This window comes from Centruroides vittatus, unplaced genomic scaffold, assembly GCF_030686945.1.
Source record: "Centruroides vittatus isolate TY-2023 unplaced genomic scaffold, ASM3068694v2 contig_351, whole genome shotgun sequence".
Classification (NCBI taxonomy): domain Eukaryota; kingdom Metazoa; phylum Arthropoda; class Arachnida; order Scorpiones; family Buthidae; genus Centruroides; species Centruroides vittatus.
In genome coordinates this window covers 1,944,419-1,969,796 of record NW_027122174.1, presented here as the reverse complement: position 1 = coordinate 1,969,796, position 25,378 = coordinate 1,944,419, and the positions used below count along the sequence as shown (strand labels likewise).

At 34.4% G+C, this 25,378-nt stretch overlaps 1 protein-coding gene across 6 annotated transcripts in view; it reads left to right on the top strand.

Annotated features, from left to right (window-relative positions):
* LOC136974588 (dynein axonemal heavy chain 7-like) overlaps positions 1-19,702 on the top strand; it is a 158,084-nt gene extending 138,382 nt beyond the window's left edge. For all 6 annotated transcript variants that reach the window (XM_067269506.1, XM_067269505.1, XM_067269508.1 and 3 more), the window contains 6 exons: positions 6,327-6,464; positions 10,821-11,051; positions 15,770-15,922; positions 16,207-16,384; positions 19,150-19,253; positions 19,396-19,702. In XM_067269506.1, the coding sequence (XP_067125607.1) occupies positions 6,327-6,464; positions 10,821-11,051; positions 15,770-15,922; positions 16,207-16,384; positions 19,150-19,253; positions 19,396-19,602 (1,011 nt within the window). In that variant the 3' untranslated portion in view covers positions 19,603-19,702. The remainder of the gene's footprint in view (positions 1-6,326; positions 6,465-10,820; positions 11,052-15,769; positions 15,923-16,206; positions 16,385-19,149; positions 19,254-19,395) is intronic.
* The last annotated feature ends 5,676 nt before the right edge of the window (positions 19,703-25,378 follow it).

The following is a 25,378-nucleotide window of genomic DNA, read 5'->3' as shown; positions in this document are numbered from 1 at the left end:
TTGCTAACCGACCACGCAGTTTGATCTCTTAAGGGGTGAATCTCTACAAATCTCGTGAAAATATCGATCATCACAAGGATAAAGCTATTCCCTTGACTCGTCGTATTAAGGGGACCTATGATGTCGACGGCGATCTTCTGAAAAGGGGCATTAGCCACCTCATTCTCCTGAAATGGGGCCTTTCCCTTATGAATATTGTGCCTCTGACACTTTTCACAGGTCCTAACCACTTCCTCTACTTTATCCTTTAGGTTTCTGACATAATAATGCTTTTCGATGCTCATCATCGTCTTCCGTACTCCCCAATGCCCCGACAGATTATTATTATGAATAGCCTTGATTAACTCCTTGGAAATGTCTTCCCCCACGCAGACCTGGTTGTGATACTGATCGCGTGCCCTGAAATAACTTTGCCTATATAGGCATTCGTCCACTACTATATACTGTGGCATCTTACTCCTTATGCCGTTACCATCAGGAGTTCTCATTAAATCCCGTTTAATAGGTCCAAAAATTTCGTCTCTGTCTTGCGACAAACGTATTTCGTACCTATCAGGGATAACAAATTTCGTGGCCCCTACCTCAACGTGATATACCCCATTAACGTTCCTTGACAAAAAGTCCGCCACATTATTATTCACGCCCTTAACGTGCTGCACCTCGATGTCATAATCCATGAGCTCCATCACCCATCTGATTAAGCGATTGCTTCCGTTTTTGATGTTACTAAGAAAGACCAAAGGCTTGTGATCGGAGAGAATTATTGTCCTTTGCCCCAAGATTAAAAACTTAAAATGCCTCAGGGCCATGATTATGGCCAAACACTCCTTTTCTATGGTCGAGTAATTAAGTTCAGCTCCCTGAAACCTCTTACTGAAGTAGCCGATCGGTACTAAGCCCCCCTCTCTGCGTTGCTCTAGCACTGCAGCAGCCGCTATCTTAGACGCATCGGTGTGTAAGAAAAAGGGTTCATTAAAATTAGGGTGTGCTAATAATGGCGGTGTGGCGATGGCTTCCTTCAACTTTTCGAACCCTTGTTGGCACTCCAGACCCCACGCAAATTTTTTTCCCTTCTTTGTTAACTCGGTAAGCGGTGCGGCAAGGTCAGCAAAGGATGGTATAAAATTTCGAAAAAACCCTACCGCGCCAAGGAAACTGCGGACACCTTTCACGCTCTGGGGCGCCCTCACCATTCTTATGGATTCGATGTTACTCGGGTCCGGACGTACTCCTTCCCTACTAATTATGTGCCCTAGATAACTTACTTCTTCCGCTAATATCTGGCATTTTTTTGGGTTAAGTTTAAGGCCTTCGCTATTCAGGGTGCTGATGACGCGATCGAACAAATCAAGGTGGTCCTCTAAAGTTTGGGAAAACAAAACGATGTCGTCTTGAAAGACGAAGCAAGAGTTCCCTACGAACTTAGCCAGGATTTTCGTCATGACATATTGAAAAAATCTCCCACTGTTCTTACCCCCTTGAGGCATCCGGCAAAGTTGGTATTTGCCCCAAGGTGTGGAGAACGCGAAAACATGCCTCACCCTGGGATCCAAGGGGATCTGAAAATAACCCGCCTTAAGGTCTAGAACCGAAAAATATTTATTCCCATTAAGCTGAGACAATATGTCATCGATCCTAGCCATCGGAAAAACCTGCGTTTTCGTTATTTCGTTTACCTTCCTCAGATCCAGAGTGACGCGGAGCTCGCCAGAGTCCTTCGGAACGACGTGTATCGGGGAGTTCCACTCTGACGTGCTCTCCTCGCAAATTCCCGCCTTCAGGAGGTCATTAATTTGTCTTTTGAGGGCAGGCAAGTAGCTGTATGGGATACGGTATTGCTTAACTTTTATCGGACACTCAGACGTCAATTCAAGGGAGTGCACGTGATCTTTGGTCCCCGATAACTCTGAAACTTCGTTAGCCACAGCGTTTGGATACCTTTTTAACACATCGATCACCCTTTCCTTAACCTTCTCCTCAAGGTGATCCAACTTCCATAACTCCGTCTTATCACCTAGCTCAGTGTTTATATTAATGGAGAAATCCCCACTTCCCCTCAGGTTCGTACTATTCACAACTACTCTGATGCCAGTCAGCAGCTCTGGGTGTTGGCAAATAACATCCATGCCGAAAATTAAGTCATAGTCCGTCCCCTTTGGAAAACTCAAACTAGGAGCCTTAACACATACCCTACGCCCGTTCTCGAATCTACAATCAATAATTACAGCCTCATCACTTCTCAGGAGAGCACCTGACATTCCGCTTATACAGGAATCATTAAACACAACCCAGTTTCTATTCTGTTTTCTTATATTTTCAGCTAGCTCGTCTCTAATAACGGTCCTTTCCGCGCCCGTGTCGACTAGGCAAGTAACCATGGTACCTAACATTAGACCTTCGATTGTCGGTAACCCGCGCCTGGATAATTGGATCCTCGTGGTCAGTTCCAATCTCACGCTCTGGCCATCTGTCTGACCTCCCAAATGGCCCTCCATTAGTTTAAATGCCTACGCTTATTGCACTGTCTAGCCAGGTGCCCCTTCTCCCCGCAAGCATAGCATCTTCTCTCATTGCTCCACTTTCTATCGGGATTCCCATTTCCCTTCATACATCCTGTTAACGATGCGACCGACTCCGTCAATGCCCGTATTTGACCCTCGAGCTCTGCAATACGGCTGTTCACGCCATCCTCTTTCTCAGAGGACGAAACCTTATGTTCTGAATTCGTGCACACCTCGCTCATTATTTTCCCTTTTCCGCAAGCCGCCTCAATCTCTTCCTCTTCCTCTGCCCTACATATCGCTTGGTCCAAGGTGTCCGGATGTTTTTGCATTACCTGCCTCCGGATGTCAGTGGCCAAACCTCTCAAAAAACACTCTTTCACAGCGTTATCCCGGAGCGTGGCCAAGTTACTGTTACGAGCCACGGCGCGCGAGAACAAGGACCTTATGCGGATTCCGTACTCACAGACTTTCTCTCCTCTCTTTTGGGCTATTTTTAGGACTTGACTGAAAGGATCTTGTTCTTTGTCCCTCCGATCGAAACATTTAATGAGACCCCTCTTTATTTCGTCGTAACTCGTGATGCCTTGGTCCCTTAGGTCAAAAAACACCGACAGTGGTTCACCCTTAAGCCTGGCCTGAACCACGGTTACTTTGACTTGCTCCTCCCAACCTGCGAGAGACGCCACGTTTTCCACCGTTTGAAAGAAGCGACATATATCCAAAACATCGCCTGGCGAATTCGTAAAGCATGGGATCATCCCCATGAACCCGGTAACAATAGGGACGTTACTGATCCCCTCCATTGCCAATCCGGATGATACTACAGTATGGCTTTCCATAAGGAAAGAGAAAAAAAAAAATTTTCAAAACCGAAGATGTGCAGCGCAGCGACGAATACGTTATACAAATAGTAGGGCCTGGAATGTGCGACGGACAGAACGAAAATGAAATGAGGGGATGTACGCTAAACCGACTATTCTATATCCTGTCGCGGACGCCAATGTGGACTCCGCAAGCACGTGGTTTGCGGGTATGAAAGGAAGTGGAAATGAATAGTCGGTAGAAGCGTATAGATAAACAAACAAAGGTTTATTAATTACACACACAAAAAGGGGGAATTGATCGCCTGATTTAAACAGGCAAACAGCGTTCTTAACAAAATTAAGGATGACAATAACACTAAGATTACAACAGTAATTAATCGCGAGACTAAAACTAATACGCGATTAAACCTTAAAAAAACTATACAAACATTTACAAGATGGTAGATACCGTCGCCGTATTTCGTGGGACACGTAGTTACGAAATGAGATTCTTCTCGCTGGTTCTTGTCTTTTCTTTTTCTTCCTGATCGGCTGCTCTGCTTCGAATCCTTTCTCTCGTCTCGTCACCGCTCCAGATCCCCGATCCACGAAAGAGAAGAATGAAAAATGCCTCGACACGTGGAAGTCATCCCTTTATATCTCCCACCATCCGGGAGCTTTTTCTTTTCCTCCCACGTGACCCTCCAAATAGCCAATCAAAAACCACGGCACAGCAATGACGACAACAGACGGTACGGTACACAACAAAATGGCCGTGCGTTATATCTAAAACCCGATACAACAACATATACGCGACGCGACATAAACGAAAAAACAAACATATAAATAGAACAATCGAACAAAAAAAAAATACATAAATATATACATATAGATTAACCATGAACAAAGAACAACAGTTATCAAAAATTACCTGAAATAAGTAGAAATGATCTTTGTGGTTTTTCATAAAGACTAAAAAATAACAATATTCTGAATTAAATCATAATATAACAAAAGAAATTTGCTGTAAGTTTTTATGAGATTGCTGACAGGAGAAAGACGGAGGTTAATTCCTCATCTTGTTAAAATGAACAAGGGGTACAAATGCCATTGTCAACAAGATGTTTATTTGAAAATTATGCTTACACAATTCTGATCAAGAACTTCTTCTCTAGGATGGAAACAAAATATGGAAAGTTGTCTATAGTTCACCATCATCAGTTATCAAACAGCAATCTGAGGTCCAACAGTGATCAGATGGAGTTTCTACAGCACTTGGATGGCCCCGGGGCAGACTGGCTAGAATTCAAATGTGGTTATTGGCAGAATGATGAAGTCCAAGACAAGAAGAACACAACACAGAGGACAAACAGGTTAAGCTAGGGAGAAGCAATCATCTTTGTCCTTGAATTTCAAGGTTTTTAAAGGATTTAGCCCCAAAATCCTTAATTTCACTAGTCCTGATTTCTTCTCTCTGCCTCCCAATTGGTCCTTTCCCATTTTGAGGTGAAATTAGATGGCCAGATAGGGCATGGAAAAGATCACTCTCTGTTAATCAATTTGACACTTTCATTTGACTTCATCCATAAATGTTGATTGAACTTTAAAACTTTCACTTGTATGTCATGCAATGATAATTTTTTTGTGTTTTTATTAATTACATTGCAATAGTTTTTCTTTCAAAGGAATGCTACATTTCCTTATTTATTTCCAAATACAGTCAAACCTGTTTTTATGCGGTCTTTTTTGTGCGATTTTTTTATACGATTTTTTTTTGTGCGGTATAGTTGGCGACTAGTCTCGTGCGATTTGTCATGTCTCACGTTGACTTATTATAGCTAAATAAACTTATTATAGCATAAATGCACTTATTATAGTAATATTATTGCATGAATATGCGAAAAATGAAATAATTTATTTTTTAAGTCAACAAAACACCACCTGGACAAAAATATGTAAAACAGACGATAGACGAGACGATGCAGTCAAGTGCTGACATCTGTTGTCAATAAAATCTATTTCGTACGGTTTTGAGTTATTTTCTATGTGAGACTTTTTTTATGCGGTCCCTATTGTCCGCATAAAAAAAATATTTTTTTAATTGTGTTGCGAAAACTATTTTTTATAGCCAGTCGTGAAGTTTCGTGCGATTTTTTTTATGCGTTTTTTTTATGCGGTCCCTATCCATCGCATAAAAACAGGTTTGACTGTATTGTCATGATTATCAGAGTCAAAGCTTGATTTTCCTGATTAATATTCTAAACATTCCAATCTATGACCTTACAGGGTCAACCATACTGTTTATTTCATACATTTTTTAACAAAATATTTTCTTTTTTGATGATGACTCAGGATATTTTTTCTTCATATTTGAAGTTTAGACTATTCACAAAAATATACATTTTCAAGTCTATCTTTTAATCCTTTAATCCTTTAACACAACCACAGAAGTAACAGTTACAATGGTTAACTCATACCTACCACCAGAGGGCTAGAAGCAGTTATAAATTGGATAAGGATTGTATAGTATAGTGAGAAGATTTCCTTTTTTTGGTTTTTAATGTAAAGGTGTCAGATCCTCAAATAAAAGGCTGACACTTGGTCGTTTTTAACTTTGTAAATTTTTTACCTATTATTACCTTTGTTAAGGAAGTTTATTCTTCAAAACCATTGTAACTGTTACTTCTGTGGTTGTGTTAAAGGATTAAAAGATAGACTCAAAAATGTATATTTTTGTGAATAGTCTAAACATCAAATATAAAATATTTTCTTTAAATGAATCAAATTTTTATATGTTTAATAAGGGATTTGAACTCAGTCTGGAACCTTACATTTTACTTAGTCAAAAATATAAATGTATGTGCATATATTAATAATTACAATGTAATCTCTAAATTTTTTTTCTAAAAACATAATAAAGCTGTAAATCTACAAATTTTAAACAATGAATGATAAATGATATCTTGAATGTAGTAAATGCTTTCAATAATAATAATAATGTTATATATTATATTTTTAGTTTGAAGATTATATTAAATACATCAAAGCCCTTCCTCTTATAACTAGTCCAGAAATTTTTGGTTTACATTCTAATGCAGATATTACTAAAAATCAAAAAGAAACTTTTCAGCTACTTGATGGAGTTTTTATTACTCAGGTAAGTAAATTTATTAGTTAAAAATCATATTTTAGAATGATTATTTTTGTAAAATTATAACTTACATCTAGAATAAAACTTCCACTGAATTCAAAATATACTTAACTAGTAGACACATGGTACAGTCATACCACTAATATAGTCTGCAACGTACAGTTCACATTTTATTAAACTCCTTTAGCAAAAACAAATATAAATATTTAACTGCTTTAATAAATCAAAAAACTATTTTAAATTAATGCTGTTGATTGGCTATGTGCAAGATAAACATTTAAGGAAAAAATTTATGATGTAATAATTTTAATTAAAACTTTGAAAGATAAAATAGAACCATACTAATGTAACTGGATGCACCACTATTATCATCATCTGGGATAGGAATCATTGCTGTCTCAAACAGTTATAAGCATGAAACTAATTAGGAAAGTATTTAATATATAAATGACTACTATCAAAATATAATCAGATTACAAGATTAAATCTTTGAAACATGAGACAAATAATGGTGGCACTTCCGGTTCCGGTGCAATGTTAGACTGTATGATTGACAGAATATAGATCACACATTATAGATGAAACTCTAATTGGGTGTATGTGATATTTTTCAATGCTTATTCCTTTATATATATTTATATAAGATATTATGCATAACATATCAAGTATATACTTTTAATTAAGTTTTAATTTCTTGATATAAAGTAATAAATACAAATTTTTGCTCATTATAATTTATATACAAGTATATATTTTTTTCTTTCTTTTGATAAGAGATGTTTTCTTCAGGATTGATGAAGCTGTCATTTATATGTAATTATCAATTAATCATTTATAAATTTTTTCAAATTAGTTCTAATTGTAAATTTTTAAAGATTAAAATTCATTTGCCATTAAATAAGTGAATTTTCTGAATACCAATCTTCAGCTATTATTTGAAATATATCAAAATACTTTATATATAATTTTACAAAACTAAGAATTACATAACGTTTTTATCAAAATATGTTTTTACTGAATCTAAAGAAATATATTTTTATAATTTACTATTTGGAGGGGATGCTTTTGACAGTGCTGGCTGTTGGCTTGTTTTTTTATGACTTACCTGTTATGATCTACAGTTCAACTGTTTGCCATTAATTGACCTTATTGAGGATGTCTTTTTCTAATGTAATACTTTCTTTTTTAATTCTGTACTTTTTACTTATTATTGGAGGAGTCCAACTTAATCCAAGCCCGATGTTTCGTACACCACCTTCTCCCTGTAATAAAGCTTCACTTCTGCTGGTAAACATTGTCAATCGCCAAGCAAACCAACATTGAAATTATCTCAACTGGATGATTATTTTGCATCGCAGGATATTTCTTCTCAAATACCTCAGAAAATTCTGAGTATGAAAACATTTCTCAAGAAAACAATCTTATTGCAATTGGAAAAATTGTCATAGAAATTTGACTGGTTGTCTATATAAGGAGTACAATGAAAGACTAACCTGCCTGGAAGGAGAAGTTAAAAAACTTTTGATTGTTAGAACTGTATGTATGGATAATTTTTCTCTTCAGAATTATTATATAGACTCCGTATACAACAATTCGAAGAAAATAACATTATCATTTCCAGTTTGAGTGGTAACAATGAAGAATTAGTTAATAATGCTAACAACTTTATTGAGTTGTTTAAAAGACAGAACAGGCGGTCTATTTCTTTTGTGGGTAACGCCGGGAGGTAGGACAGAGTCGTACCTCCTTTTTGTAGGCGTTCAGGTCGGCAAGACCCACCCCACTGTCAAGGATGGCTGATTTTGTACGATATCCCGACTTGTCGGATCAGGTAATTAATTGTCAGGTCGAGTGGAGGAAGTGTGTGGGTTCGACGATAAGGTTAAGGCGAGATTCGAATAAACGGACCCAGGATGAAAACACATGACGATTTATTTAGACGGACAAACAAACTACAAAAATCTACCACGTCCTGTCCCTAATCGCGGGAGAGAGAGAGTTCACAATTGTTGGGGGGTTCATACCTCTCGGATATCGACAACAATCGCAGAATGGTCTTCGGCTCGGGCGGCGGCTCTGGCAGTGGGCGGTAGGATCCGGCGTCTTCGGAATGGTCTTCGTATCGGACTCTGTTTCGCCGGGACGTTCGTCTTCTTCGGACGTTCAGCCACCCCGTTCTTAGATATCTCCCCCCTATTTATACTCCCGATCGCGTCCGCTAAGATCACCAATCGCGACGGAGGGCGATGATTCGGGCTCCATGACGCAAAAGTCAAATCCGGAGAGGAGGGAAGCGAGTTTGACGGCGGAAGACTGTACATCCTTTGACTTGTGATTGTTATCTTTGATTTTGATTGTTATCTCCCGAGGGGATTTGAAACAAAGAAATTTTAAAATCGGACCGGCTTAATTTGGTCCTCACACCTTTATTAATAGTTATTGAATATCAGGAACTCAGCTTGTATTGTTTGAGCTCTATACTCAAGCTGATTAAATTTTTAAAAATAAGTCTTTTAAGAAAATTCAGGAGTTGCCATCATTCTCACATATTAGAGTTTTGGTGATTTGTCATATAGATCAAGAATTGGTTGTAGAAAATTGTTGCTTTTTTGCAGTAGCTAAATCTCTGAATAAAAAAACATTTCTGAGAGCTGATTGCTTGATGGTCAATGGTGACAAACTCACTTTCAATTTAGAAATGAATGAACTGAAGAAGATTAATACTGTTTTAGACAAATCCAACCAAGAGGGTTAATTGGAACAATTGCTAAAGAGAGGGATAAAACTTTAGTAATGAGAATGTTATTGTGAAATGAACAAGAGTTTATATATTTTTTGCAAAATTATGATTTAGTTGCTTTCACTGAGACTTGGCTAACTAACTCATAAACGAGTCCTTTCTTTGTTGAATCCAAATTTATTTTTATACGAACAATTTGCTAAAAAAAACCAATTGATTTCAGTCATTCGTATGGCGGTCTCATTCTTGCAGTTTCCCATAAAGGTTTTTAGGAATTGTTGTTTAACTCTAACGATCTGATAGTAATTTGATTTAATTACAGGAAAAAAAAATTACAGGAAGATTTACTGAGAAATTTTTCTCAGGATAATATAGTTATTTTAGGAGACATGAATGCTAGAATAGGCAAGGAATTGGATAATTTTTATGCTGGGTTTAATACTAATGATTTAATATTAAGCCAAAAAGTTTTCCTCTGGTTTACGTAGATTTTGCAATAAGTTAAGTTGTATGGATTATATATTTTAAATGATTGATGTGTCTCAGACTATCTGGGTAAATTTACTTTTCTTTTAACAGTTGGTCTATCTATTATAGATTTAACAACAGTAAATGTAAATTTATTAGATAGATTATTAGAATTTAGAGTTTTTGATATTTTTAATTCTGATCATTTTATGATTTCAATATCATTTGGATTTACGACTTCTCAATCTCAGGTGAGAACGGTGACCAGGGTTCATGCACCAATAAAACACAAAAGAAAGAAAAAAAAAGTGTGTTTTTATACTACCTGGGAGGAAGTTCTCCCTCTCCCATGTGACTCCTGCTGGCCAATGCAATGTCAACTTAGTATAGATCGTTGAAAAGGCAATATCACCAAATGAACAAAGGGACAAAAGGGGAAAAAACAGAAGAGATAAAAATAATATATACATTGCAAAGCACTATAATAGTATTTTGACTAATTTTGTAAAAAAAAATTTTTAATTTTCCAAAAACAATTTAGGTAGATGGTTTGGACATAAGAATATTTGATTTATTAAATCAAAATCAGCTAACTGTCTGTTTTGTAAAAATCTAATCAGATCCAGTGTTAAATAAATATAAATGAAGCCACACAATACAGTACATTCTCACTAATCACCATTCCTTGTATACGGATTACAATGTATGTATAGACCTAAATGCAATGAATGATATGACATGTTGCTCTTTAGTACTGATTTTTTTTGAAAGCAGCACATCATATTTTTTGCCCATCTAACTTTCAATACTGTACATAGAAATGAAACCTGATTAAACAGGAAAAATGGGATGTATGACATCACTAACAATTTCATGGAAACAGAAGTGCATAGACAACCACACTGGAGGTATGCTGGATAAGCAAGAGTGGTGCCAACTTCTTAATATATAGGACATTGTACTATATATTTAATTGAGAATTTGAAGTTAAGAATAATGGCTATGTTTTGTATTAATACTAGTTAGATTAAAATGTTTATTTGATGAATTTCAATCTGTCTACACATTAGTAGTTTGTTAATATACAATAAATTAATCAAAACATTTATTTACAGATAAATGATGATTTTTAATTTTTTATTTTAAAAAACCAGACTCATGGAATATCAGAAGGAGATCAGTTGGCTGAAGGTAATGTATTGAAAATAGCTACCGACATTGTTTCTAAACTTCCAAAACTGTTTGATATTGAAATAGCAATGAAGTTGTATCCCATGTGTTATGAACAAAGTATGAATACAGTGCTTGTACAGGAAATGGAGAGATTCAATAGACTCTTAAAAACAATAATAAAATCATTAGATAATGTTCAGAAAGCTGTCAAGGTAATGCATTTTTTCATTTATTTATCTTAAAATTTAGTACAAATATTTGATGTTAAACTGTGAGAATCATAAACAATTATCAAAAATCTTAGTACTAATATCTTCTAAATTGTACATTTAAAACCATAAAATCATTTAAGATCAATTTTATTTCCTCTTTCAAAACATTTCTTTCTTGTAAGTTAATTTTATAATTACAGAAAAACTTCTGGAATAATAATAATCTACATTCTCTGAGCATTTACTTCATGATAAAATTAAGATCTTAAAATGAAAGATCTAACAGTTATATTCTTGTTCAGACAAAAAGGATTGTTTTTTACTTGTGTTGGGTTTAACCCAACACACGTAAAAAAACAATCCTTTTTGAAAAAAAAACTTATTTGTAATAATTGTTGCCTTTATTCATAATTATCTCTTGCAAAACACAGTTTTGATTAACATGCAAAATTAATTGTGGCAATCCCTTTAATTAAAAACATTTGCTGCATACACAATGTGACTTTAACAGCTGTCTTCACCTAACACAGATATGTTTTTCTCAGAAAATAAGGTGTTGGAGAATTTGCTATTTTCATGCCGAGGGTGATTTCCCATATAAATAAGTAGTTTAGTTATGATAGTTGTAAAATTTAACACATTACTGCTAATGTGATTCTTTGTTAGAAGCTTATTTTAAAACTTTTCAATTTGATTACTTCACATTTTGTTTCCGTAAATGTCCACAGTCCACAGGTAAAATTCATATCAGGCATATTGTGTATGTTTTTTAAGTTTTGTAAAGGATATAATGCTATTCAAACAGTAAAAAATACTCATGGTGTATGGGAAGATGCTCCTAAATGTTGAGCAAGTGAAATGTGGTTTGAAAGTTTCATTCAGAAAATTTTGAACTAAAGGATACCCAAAAGCCATTGACAAAGAGAAATTTCAGGAAAAAATTGTTAAAGATTAATGAATAACAACTTGTAAACTTGCAACAAATTGTAGTGTGTCACCAACATAATGATTGTTTTTCACTTAATGCATGAAGAACATAAAACTGGATTGAGTATAATTTTGTTTGGCAAAGTAGGAAACTAACTAATTTAATTAAAAATAAAATGAAACTTTACTCATTTTTATCATAGAAACTTTTTATAAAAGTATTTGCCATTAACTGAAAATTTCTTCTAGTGGGTTGTGATTGTTTGCTCAAATACTGCGGTACCACTGTATTTGATTAAAGCGATTTTGATGTACAGTACATGGTAGTATTGAGGGATTAATTAAAGTTCAGCCTGGTAGGTAACCACCATCAACATAATTCATATCTTGGTACCTTTGCTGCAATCTTTCAATCCTGTAAGCACAGAATGAATGGAGTTTTTCTTTGATAAGAATACCTGACATTTGAGACTTTCTTCAAACTATATATTGGGTAGTATGGTTCTAAGGGGGTACAAAATAGATAATAGCAAGTTGGCACCAAATTTGGGCTGGGAGATTTTGTCTCATCCACTTTATAGCCCAGACTTGCCCACTTCTCTAAGGTTATCTTTGTTCTATGTGCTGGTAGGATGTTATGGCCGTATCAAACTGTCAATTTTTGGACAAAGTTCTTTGATCTTGATGTTCAAACAATCCAGTTGTTCATATTAGAATTTTTTTGTGATAATGATGTTGGTTTATAGTTGCTCCATTGTGATGACACCAAACAAACACAGATCATCGCCTTTTGAAATTTGCAACAGCTGGTTGACCTTTGTTCACCCGCAAACACTTTACAGATGAGATCATAAGCCTTCATTGTGTTGTGGCTACTTTTGGAGTGAAAGAACAACAGATGAATGTGTTCTTTCAAAAGTTTCATATTGTCAGACATGCCAATGCATCCTTTTCCAATGAAATATGTGATGAAATGTCCTTTGATTACTCTAGAACATTTGAAGTGGGTATATATAAATAGAGCATTTTTTCTATTCAATTATAGATAAAAAATTGAAATGTCTAAATTTCACATTTACAACCTGATACTTATTGGAATTCCATATATAGATAGACAAGGACTGTGAAATTACTCTTATATCTTCTTCTCAACTTCACTCACAGTTCCTTTCTCTTCCTCCAACAAAGTCCCCGTGTTGAACATATCCACACCTGTTTCCAGAATATCCTCTCTCTTGTTTAAACTTCACACTTTTTCCTGGTACTCCAGTTACCTCAAGGCATAACTTCCTGATAGTAACTCTCAGTGGCGGTCTCCCTCTCTAACAGAATTACCGTAGACAGAAAGAAATACACACGTGTCCAAAATTAAAGCAAAATGCAGAAATGAACAGCCTTCTTTGAGGCCTTCCTGATAAGCTACTGATGTATCAAACACTTCTTCAGTGTTAGTAGTCTTAACAGATGATTGTCAGAAATGATTTAGCTATGTGTACAGTGCATTATACTTTATTGCGCAGGTGCACTGCTATCATGTCTCATTTGCATGACACTTGCCTGATGCATAAATCAGCAAAGTGCCATTTTATGATGTAAGTTTCAGCTACTCACATTTTGTGTTTGTTGCTTTAATTTTGGACACCAGTGTATATATTTATACTGTACCTTTCTGTAAATATGGTCATTATTAAAATTGTTTCATTTAAGATCACTACAGTTTGAAAGTGTGGTTTTCCATGAGGGAGGATTCCATTACAATATTTTTTTATTTGACAAAGTAAATGAATTTTATTTCCTAATGCCTTCAGATATGTAAATTTTGCAATCAATTCAAGCTAGTCGAATACTCATTATGCTATCCTTTTGCTTCAACCTCAGCACATATTCTGTGGATTCTATCCAACAATTAACCCTAATAAAGAATGAGTCTCTTTTGTTTCTCCATGTTGCCAACCTAAAACTCTTCAGTGGTGGTGCCGTCTGCCATCATGATAGTTCTTTTATAAAAATAACACTCTATATGATCATCAGATTACTATTAATTGACCTATAGCAAATAATTATAAATACACCTATCCCTCGTTTTACATGGTACTTCTTTTACACGTTTTCAAAAATAAATGTAGAAAATAAACTGGCCATGATCAAAAGGAACAATTTTTAACTAATCTACATCTATATTCCAATCCACCTTAATTATATGTTATATGTTGATATTTAGGATACTAGGTGACAGTTTTATTTCAATCCGTCAAATAGTAACCGATAAACCGATATAGGGTACTCCCCCATACGCAATTGAAGTTGCATTCATAGCACATGGTTTTAAACCAGAAAATTTTAATTTTTCATATTCATAAGTAACAAACGATTACATTATTTTTAAATTACATTTTTTACATTTCATTACACAATTACATTACATTTTTATGAATCTTTCAGATTTTATTTTTTGTTCCTTTGTACTTTGTATTTAATTAATAAAAGAATATATCTTTTTTTGCCTTTCAATATTTTGTTTGATTTATGTACCTTTAAAAAATTGAAAAAAAATTCATAATTAATAAACAACGAAATTATGCGTTTTTTGCGTACTTTCGATTTACACAGTTTTTACATTCAAAAAGATGCAAATTTGATTTACACGTATGTTTTTCTCAGGAACCTATCTTCTGTGTAAATCGAGGGATAGGTGTATTTGATGTTTTAGAGCTACATTATTTAATTACTAAATAAATTTCATAAAAGTATAAAAAGATCTGAAAACATCCATATAGGCTTCAATGACCACTTCCATATACAACATTCTGAACAAACTCTTACAAAATATAGGTTTTAGCATTTATTTATATAGTCTCAATAGATTTAATCTCCTTTTTTAACTTTATTGCAATTTTCCAATTGTTCCTTTTTTAATTGCAGTAATAGTTTAAAAAAATCTATTGAGGAAACTGTTAAGAAGGCTTTTTTTAAAGATTTTATTCTTAAGTGTGATAAGACATTTATTATTAGTGGAACACAAACATATATACCTCATTCTCATAGTCCAAAAAAGGATGAGCAGCTGGCAAAATGAGACTACAATCTTACAAACCATTCATTCAGCACCTTGTCCAGACATACTATATGCCTCTTCTGTCACACTTCACTTGCTCACCATTTTCTTTGTCTCAACACCTTATGTACTTTCAGATACTCATCCACTTGTACCATACCCTCTTTCACCCCACATTCTTCCAGCACTTGTTCATTTCTCATAGTGACTTCTCATTATACCACACATTCCTCATCTTACATGCAGTAATGCAAACTCCTGTGACTCTTCTTCCATACCCTAGTTTCACTACCTACATGAGCACAGGCATCATAACACTCTCATACACAGTCATTCATACTCTTTGGAACTCCTTTATCCCTTGTAAATTTATTCATTGCACCCACCACCTGCAAAAATATAATTTTGTCCTTTATGCCAATGTTATTAAACTTGCCAGTTATAAGAAATGTCTACATTAACAAAACACATGCTACTCAAGACTGATCCCTATGAAGTGACACAAATGGAACAAATAATAACTATCAGTTTTCCCATTATCTAGTCATCAGAAAAGCAAGTATCTAATTCCGTTTTGCCTAATATTTTTTATTGTTAAAAATAATGCAGATACCTAACTGATTCATTTTTCTATTAAATACAAAGTTTAGAACTGTTAAAATCTATATATATTGATGCCACAAATTTTTAATTTTTTATACATGTAGTAAAACTCATATATAACACATATTTATAGGGTTTGATTGTATTGTCTTCAGAAATTGAAAGAATTATGAAAAGCATATTGAATGGAAAAGTTCCGGAACTTTGGATGTCGAAATCTTATCCTTCTTTAAAACCTTTGGGTAGCTACATCCATGATCTACTTAACAGAATTGAGTTTTTACAGGTAGAATATTAAATTTTTTGAGAATACTACATTATGGCAAAAAATAATTTAGATCTTAGTATATATGAGATTTTGATCACTTATAATTGACCTCTATTAGATATCAAATAATTATGAACATTTTTAAGATAATAAAAATTTTTGTGATACAAAATAATTATAATTACATCATTCGTTAAAGGTGTAAATATCTAAACATTCATATAAATTTTAGATTGTCTTTATATATATAAAATTATTTCTTTTGTAAATAACATCAAATAATTTTTGTTTATAAATTTCAGAAATGGTATACACGAGGACCTCCAGCAGTATTTTGGATTTCTGGTTTCTTCTTCACTCAAGCTTTTTTGACTGGTGCCCAACAAAATTATGCTCGTAAATATGCCATACCAGTAGATCATCTCACTTTTGATTTTATTATACTGGAGGACAAAATTTATGAAGAACCACCGATCGATGGTATAATTTATTATAAATGTTGTTAAAATCTTAGAGCATTTAAATTTCATGTAACACCGACCTGATAAATTTTCTAGTGCATTCTTAGGGTGCAACTATGTAGATGCAAATTTAGTAGCGAGCGATATAGTTCTTGTAAAGGAATACCATGCACAAGCAAGAAGCAAGAAATCTTGAGAGCAAATTTTCGGCTTTTGTAAATATCTGACAAGGTTTGGTATTTATCGTATCTTGCTGAATACTGTGCATATGCTTTAGTACAAGTAGAAGATGGCATTTCATCTTCCATCTGCTGTATATATAAAAAGATTTTTGTTTTTCAAACTATAGATATACATAGAAAATATATAACTGTTTTATTAACAAATTATAAAAAAGTTCTTTATCTTTTTGCTGTTTCCAATGAGGAGGAACACTGTATTTTCATGTTCATTATGAAGTAATCCTAATAACAAAATTTTTTCTTTTCTAGTAGTAAGCATCAATTATCCGACCCCCGATTAACCGACCGCATTCTAGTCGGCAAATTAAAATATCTGCTAGTGATGTGGTGCTACGATATTTGGTTATGTCTTGGCTACTTTAATATTATTTTTGTTAAATTTTTGCATGTTTTAGCTGGCAGCACTGGCTCGACCATGAAAGGGAGGCTAGTATTTAAACCAGGCCTAATACACTATACTAATAATGTATTTTTTCATACTTTTCGGTTATCCGACCAACCTGTACCCAATTAAGTTGGATAATCGATGCTCTACTGTATTTCAATTTTTACTTCCATACAGTGCAATAATTCATATTTCTTTGTGACAAGTTCAACGCAAACATGATGTCATCATCTCCACATCACTTTTGCTCGTATTGATGTAGTCATACTGTACTTAACAAGAGCAAGAAATGTCATCATCTCTTCTCATTTGTGTCTGCATAGTCACACCCTTAGAGTAAGTGACTGTCATTAGCAAACTGGGACATACAAGATGTTCAAGTTTTTACTAAGACTAAAAGAAAACTTTCTTGAAAACTAAGAACTAACTATAGTAACAAGAACAAATATCTCTCATTAACTGACAATTGAAAAGTTGCATTATAGAACAAGCCAATGATGTTTTATAACATACCAACAAAATATTGCCAACCAGGAAATTCGAGCAAAGTTCTACTATATTCCAATGTAATATGAACTACAGTAAGATAGTCACTTATTTGTAATTAAAAGAAAATAGAAATAATGGACAAAACTTGGTTCTTATATGAGATAAGATGTGACACCTAAGCCAGACATTTTAATAAAAACATGACACAGAACTAAACAACAGTAAATGTAATCAGCCTACTGAGAACTTTTAATATAATAATAAGTGGAAAACAGAAACTTTATCATCATCCTGATGATTACTTTTTCTAAATGGACTGAGGCAACATTTCTAACATAGTACAGTGGAACCTCACTTAACAAGCATAATTCATTCCAGAATCACACTCATAATGCAAAACACTCATAAAGCGAAACAATATTTTCCATATAAATTAATGTAAAATATGATAATGCATTACACGCTGAACAAATACTCAAATGTTTTATGTATAACGTTTATTCAAAGAAAATTACACAATATACATTGTTAAGGAGCATGAATCATCATTTCTTCCAGCATGGAATGAACCAACTTAAAATGCAGAAAAAAAAAAAAAATCACAGATAATATGTCTGATAAACACACCAAACATAATGCCAAATTCTTGGGCTTTGTAAAGGCTTTACTTAAATATTAGAAATATAAATAAACAACAACTAACCCATTACATATAAAGATCAACAACTGCCGAATTATCGGGCTAGCAAATGGCTATAGTAATATTAATAATTAAAGTTAATTTGCTACTAGAGTTAGGCATTAGGCGCCATCTCTTGCTAAATTTAATAATTAGAATTTTAATTAAATAATTTAAATAAATTTAGGCCTAACTGGAAGAGAAGAATCGGCCCGAAGCGGGATTCGAACCCGCAACTTCCACTTCCGTGCCGATTCGTTATCTTCTAGTTAGGCCTAAATTTATTTAAATTATTTAATTAAAATTCTAATTATTAAATTTAGCAAAAGATGGCGCCTAACACCTAACACTGGTAGCAAATTAACTTTATTAATATTACTATAGCCATTTGCTAGCCCGATAATTCGGCAGTTGTTGATCTTAATATTAGAAATTATTTTGACTAGTGGAAGGCAGTTATGCTGCCATCTCATATTAAATTTAATAATTATAATTTTTAATTTAGAAATTTCTGGAATTGGTCATTAAATTCAATATGGCAGCATAAAGCCTACCTTTAGTCAAATTAATTTATCTCTAATATTTAATTTATAGCCTTAGCCCAAGAATTTGGCATATCCTTTGGCATGTTGGAAAAATGTGTGATCACAAGCAACACTGAGATGCTAGATGGAGCATGCACACAATCTGGGACTTCCCATTCTCATCACTTGTTAAGTGAGTCATTTTTTCACAATTTGTTTTGCTCATTATGCAAGGTTCCACTGTATTTCCTTTATTAGTGTTATTTGTTCATAACACTACACTTGTTTATCAACTATTATTCCAAATTGCTTTTCACTTTTCAAAACAACTAAAACATAGAATATTTATATTCTTTGTCATATTTGGTGAAATTTTTAATTAAATGAGATATATACACCAATATTTGACTATATTAAACATAATATAGTCAAGATCAAATATTAAACATTTATTTCTACATTTAGGTGTATTTATCAGAGGATTATTTCTTGAGGGAGCGAGATGGGATCACGAGATCTGGGAATTAGGAGAATCGATGCCTAAAGTTCTTTATGATAGACTACCTGTGGTAAGATTGACGTAATTCTGAAATATATGCACGTTAGCATATTGCTTATTCTTGTTGTCATTCTAATTGCACAATTTAATTTAATTATTAATCTATGTAACAAAATTATCTAATTAAACTTGCTTACTGGAATTTACAATAGATTTGGCTCAAACCTGTGAAAAAGGATGAATTGAAAATGTTTCCAAGCTATGAATGCCCAGTTTATAAAACGAGTGAGAGGAAGGGCATTCTTTCGACTACAGGACACTCGACGAATTTTATTGTTGCCATATTGTTGCCGAGTGGCATGCCGCAGGAACATTGGATATGCCGGGGAGTCGCATCACTCTGTCAATTGGACAACTGACTCCTGCTTAAATTTATATCTGTAAATTATATAAAAATTTCCAAAATTTCTGATAACCTTTAACAAATAATAAAATAATAATAAAAAGCTTGGTAAAGAATTCTATTTTTTATTAACTTTAAATTAGTATTGAAATAACTAGCCATCAGTGGCGTGCTGTGACATTTGATGATAGGGAAGCTGTGTTTCTGTAAGAAGCCGATTTACAGGGGCAATCAATTAATTGCGCATCAGGGCCCGTTCGTATTCGTTTGTTCGATAAGCCAGTAAAAACCGTATACTTCTTTAAATGTATTTTTAATAGATTATTTGACGTACTTAATAAATAAGAAAGTTCAATATAATTACCTCCGTTATTAGATTCAATAAATTCCCTATGCCCTCTAAATGCCAATTCTTGCTTTGAGAAAAAACATATAACTTCTATTAATTTAGATATATCTATTAATTGTAATTATCTCGTTATAATTTTCAATATTTATTTTATATTGTCTACCAAAGTTAAATTCTATTCCACTTTGATTTCCAAATTGCTTCAATTTTATGAAAGAATCGTCATTCGTCATAAATTTTATCGTCAAAATGTCAAAATTTTTTTGTTGACGTATTTATATTTAATTTCGGCATCGGTCTTTCACTTTTAATAATGTTTTCTTTTTCATTATATGGTCTTGAACCAAAACTTTTTTAAAATAAATTTTTGAATCACTAGCCACGATATAATGGCTAAAATTAAAATTATAAAAAAAACTTACTTAGTAAAACAAAATGTGTGATGAATATACATGCTTAGTAAAAAAAATTCTTCAATTGTATGAATATACTTTTAAAGAAACTTATATTTAATTATAACTTTGTGAAGAAACGTACATAAAAATAACAAAATATTCTTTACTTTTTAAATCTTAAAACAATCCACTTAGTGAAATGGCTCCCTACGAGTGCTAATGAATGAAATCAGAGACGGTCCAGGTAGGTGTGTGCGTGCCAAATCCCGAGGGTGCCGATACCGGTCGATGTCAAATGCCTCTTTTGTCGCATTACTAGTATATCTCAAAGGACGCGACGGGGTTGTTGTAGATTTTAAACGTTTCTCACCATAGCTGTAAAAATCTAAATATGTTAAACTTAACAGATTGTCCGTCGTTCGTTTTCTAACTAATTCGTTTTAGGACCGAGTGTTCGCAGAAATTTTCAAAATTTACAACTTTCCGGTCACTCTCGAACTGGAAAAATTTCTGTCTTTATTACATCTAATATTATGAAGAGATCAGACCCCACTGTACTCGGCAAGAGATTGGTTCAGTTAAGCTTCAGTTTAAGTAAAATTTCGGCTCTTTCATCAGGGTTTTATATATGTTTCTAATTCCCTAATTTTTTAATTATTTAATTACTTCTTAAGTAGAAATAAGTCGAAACCGGTTACTTTGTACCTGAATATCTGTAGTCTTGGGAAAACAGTGGAAAGACAAATTTTTATGACAACGGATATATAAATCGTAAATTTAAAGAAAATAAATTCTAGAGCTTTTTTTGTACCATTGTACGTCTCATTCATTAAATTTGGTTGTAAATGATGCTGCCAAAGTAACAGTTAATTTTTTAACACTGTGCTAGAATTGTACACGTTTTTTCTGCATCCTCTTACAGATGGGACATACTAAATCGTAATATCACCGGTTTAACCTTGAAATCTGTAAGTAATATAAGATGGGAGAGCGGAATAAACGCAGAATAAATATATCAAATATTTTAATGGATTTTTTTTAAAAACTCCTGTCAACTATATAGAACTATCGTAAAAACATGCCAGTAAATTCCTATTGGTTGGGTCAAGTTATAAATCTAGTCTAGGGTGGGCAACCGTTTTTATAACATGGGCCAGAATAAATTTTACGTTTTTTCCGCGGGCCGTAGTAGTCAATTGACGCCTTCTTGTGACTCGTAATTTTTTTAGTCTGCAAATACGAAATAAATAAATAAAAAGTTAATTACTACATTTATTTCTCTTATCGTTTTCGAAAATTACAAAGAATTGGAAAAATAACTATTAATTAGTTATTTTTCCAATTTAATAATCTATTAAAGATCCCGCGGGCCGGGGGTTGCCCGCCGTTGATCTAGTCTGCTCGTGATTCACATAATCGGGCGAGGGTGGCCGAATATCTAGCAGGCGGCTAACAGCCCACAACTGCTCCAGGATATAAAGTCGGACTCTTTACGCGTGTGTCGCTTCTACCAGCTAAACCGGGTGAGGTTGGCGCACTGTAAACCGCATGTGCCAATGCCTATATAATCTGGCTGATTAGAAACTGACCCGGTTTCGACATTCCTTCCGCCACCGAATTATTCGAATATACAATAGCAATCTTATCGTTTTTTTTTCACATGTAGTATAGAAATTTGTAAAAGATACATAATGCAGTTATAATAAAATATTAATTTTAATTAATGCAAAGTATGTTAAAATATGAAAATTTATATTTTATAAAATACAAGGGAAGGTCATTGGAAGGTGGAAGCGGCGCTTCCATCGCTTCCAATGACGGCACGCCACTGCTAGCCACACGATTGATTCTTCAACTATTTGTCAGTCCCAAGTCAAAATGAGATGGGTGGGAAAAGCAATGGTAAACTACCCTATAAAAATGCCTCACCAATACACACTATGGCAAGTAGCCTAAATGGTTACTAATAGTGGAGTCTTTGTAAGGTTTGGCAACTGTGTGTGATTAGTTGAGGGGTCAAGACAATCATGTGGGTGTGTTACACACTGAGACAGGCTTACCATTCACTTTCTCCCATTTAATAAAATATAAAATATTCTTACAAAATTTTCTGTTTTCTTGTCATTATAATTCTCCTTTGATATTTCTTTTTAAGAAGAGAGTCCATTAAAAGTCTGAATGTCTACACTCAACCGTTGACAGTCATCTGCAGGATTGACTGCCTCGGGGCATGCTGATAAATTTGGAGAGAGAGCAACTCTGGGAAACAGAACAAATTTTAGAGGGCGATCAGCTCTTGGAGAAAAAGAACAAATATCGAAATATTGGAGTAAAGAATGCCATGTCCTTGAAACACAAATTTTTAAAGGATTTCTCCCCTCTATTCTGCATTCCAATTGGTCTTCCCTTGTCTCCCAGTGACAATTTGAAACCTTTTGGGGAGCGAGAAAGGTTGTTATCGACACTTAACCTGATCCCAATCGGCTTAAATTCCTCTGAACTTTGAAATTCTTTCTTGTAATCAACTGTTTTTCCCCCTTTTGACTGTTCTTTTATCGTTTTCGAAAGGCTAAGTCTCACTTTGTATGGGATCAAAGTGGATATTATTCGATCCTGGAGAGGCAAGGGGTCCCATTGTATTGTTTGCACTATTTGTGAGCTATTTTTTGTGCATTTATTCAGGCTATCAATTTTGCCTTGAGATATTTTGCTCGTTTTCTTTGCATCTTAACAAAACCAAGGAGAAGTGATGACTGTACCTTCTCAAGGTCCTACCTGGTAGTAACCCCTAACAGGGTGAAGCTAAACAGTTATTGTGATCTGTTGAAAACATTAAATGTCTTTCACAGGACTTTGGCCAAGAGGCCAAAGATTTTGGAGTCAAATGACAAATTGTTGCCCCAGGAGATGGACATTACTCTCCAAGGTGAGAAAGTGATGCTGGTGGAAAGTATCTGCAATGAAGTGGAGGATTATATGCTGAAGGACAGCAGCTGCCAATTAGGTACGAAGACCATGCGGCTTATATGTGCAAGCAGATGAACAGAATACAGGTACTCCTCACTTTACAACCGAGTTCCATTCCGACAACTATATCGTTAAGCGAATTTGTCAATAAGCGAGGAGCTTGCACCAGGAATAAAGGATCGTTGTAAAATTATAAAAATTATGCAACAAACTTCAAATTTATTCATAAAAAAACTATTATAGTATGCTTAGTGTGCATGTCACCATTTGCCACTGACTGACACTCAAACTGAGAAAGGGGATTCCCCGAATTGCAAATCGAAACTCAATTGGTCATAAGTGCAAGTGGTCGTTAAGCAGATAGGTCGTAAAGTGAGGGGTACCTGTAATAGATATGCTAAAGGAACACAAAGAAAGTCCATTGCAAGTGATGATGGAGACAATCAATGAGTAGCTGGATACGGTCCTAAACAGAGCCTGTACCTGTGCCAAGTTATGCGCAGGTTGTGGCCAAGAAGACAAGGTTCCAGCAAGAAGTAATACTGGTAGAGCCAGCAAAGGAGGGTAGAGATGCCAGTGTTACCAAGGACCAGTTAAAGAAGAGTATCAATCCAAGAGAGATAGTAGGGTATCCAAGTGGTGAGAAAACTGAGAAGAGGTGGGGTGGCAATAGAAGTTGGAATGGCAGAGGAGAAGCAGAAGTTGCAGAAGGTAATAGAAGAGAAAACAAGCCTAAGGACATGAGAACTAGTTAAAAGAAGACCAAGATTAGTGATATATGGGGTAGTGGGGGCGCTATAGTCGCTGAGGCTGTTGGCGTGTTTTGAAGTGAAGTTGCACCTGTTGCGGCTAAGTTTTCGTAATTGCTTTTTATTACGGATAAATTTGTTAAATCTAAAGGAGTGTGCGGATCGGGATAGTGCCAAAGAAAAGGAAGCAGCTTTTGAGAAGAGCGCAAGGATATTAAGAACACCGCCAGGTAAACGTTTTCGGTCCTGTTCCACTGGAAGTGCTGTTAAAGCGAGAGACACTAGAAAGAATTTGGATCAAGAATTATTCTTAGAAGAGATAAGAGGTATGTTGAGTGAAATGAAGGATGCTATAGAATTAAAAATAGAGACGGAATTACATTTTGTAAAAGACAATTTTGTGGAAATGAACGATAAGATTAATATACTGACGGAGAGAATCAATAAATTAGAATCCGTGCACGACTGCGGAAATGACCGTAACAATATGCAAATTATCACTACTCTAACCAAAAGAGTTAACACACTTGAAAGCAATCTAAGGAAAAGAAATTTGGTATTGTTTAATGTGGAGTTGAATGATAGGAAAAATCTTTTTGATACAGTATCGAAGTTAATTTGGGATGTTGTTGGTTTATCGAATGTCCTTTTTGACTGTGTTAGACTTACAAAAAATACCAGAAATAATACGATGGTTTTGGTTACCTGCATTTCCATGCAAGCGAAAAGAGATATATTGAGCAGCTGGAAGAGTAATTGTACCAAATTGGATGTTTCTGACTGGAGGAAGGCAGTGCACATCAGGAAGGACCTTTCCGTTGAATGTAGAGAGAAGAGAAAACAACAGATGGATAATTTAAGACAGGCCAGAAAGGAGGGGAAAATTGCATATTTCAAAGGTGATAAATTGGTGATAGGTGGAAACATTTGCAGGGTTTGACAGGGATAAAGATGAGGATAGCTGTGTCAGTGATTCTTTTTTAGGAGTAAGCATGATTCATTAAAAGTTCTCAGTTGGAACATGAACGGATGGAAGAAGGAATATGAAATGGAGATGGGCATTGTGAGAAAGTTTCATATCACTTGTTGGATGGAAACCTGGTTGGGTGAATTAGATTCAAGAAAGCCACCGACAGATGTAAGTAATGCATACGAATTTTATAAGATTAACGCTACTAGTATATTCGATAAAGGGCGAAAAAGAGGTGGGATGGTACTGATGATTGATAAAGAATTGAAAGAGGTGGTGGTTCGTCCCATTGAAGATTGGTTGTTTGAAGTACACTGGAAAAATATTAAGTTAATTTTTGTTTATATTAGAGTAGAAGTTTA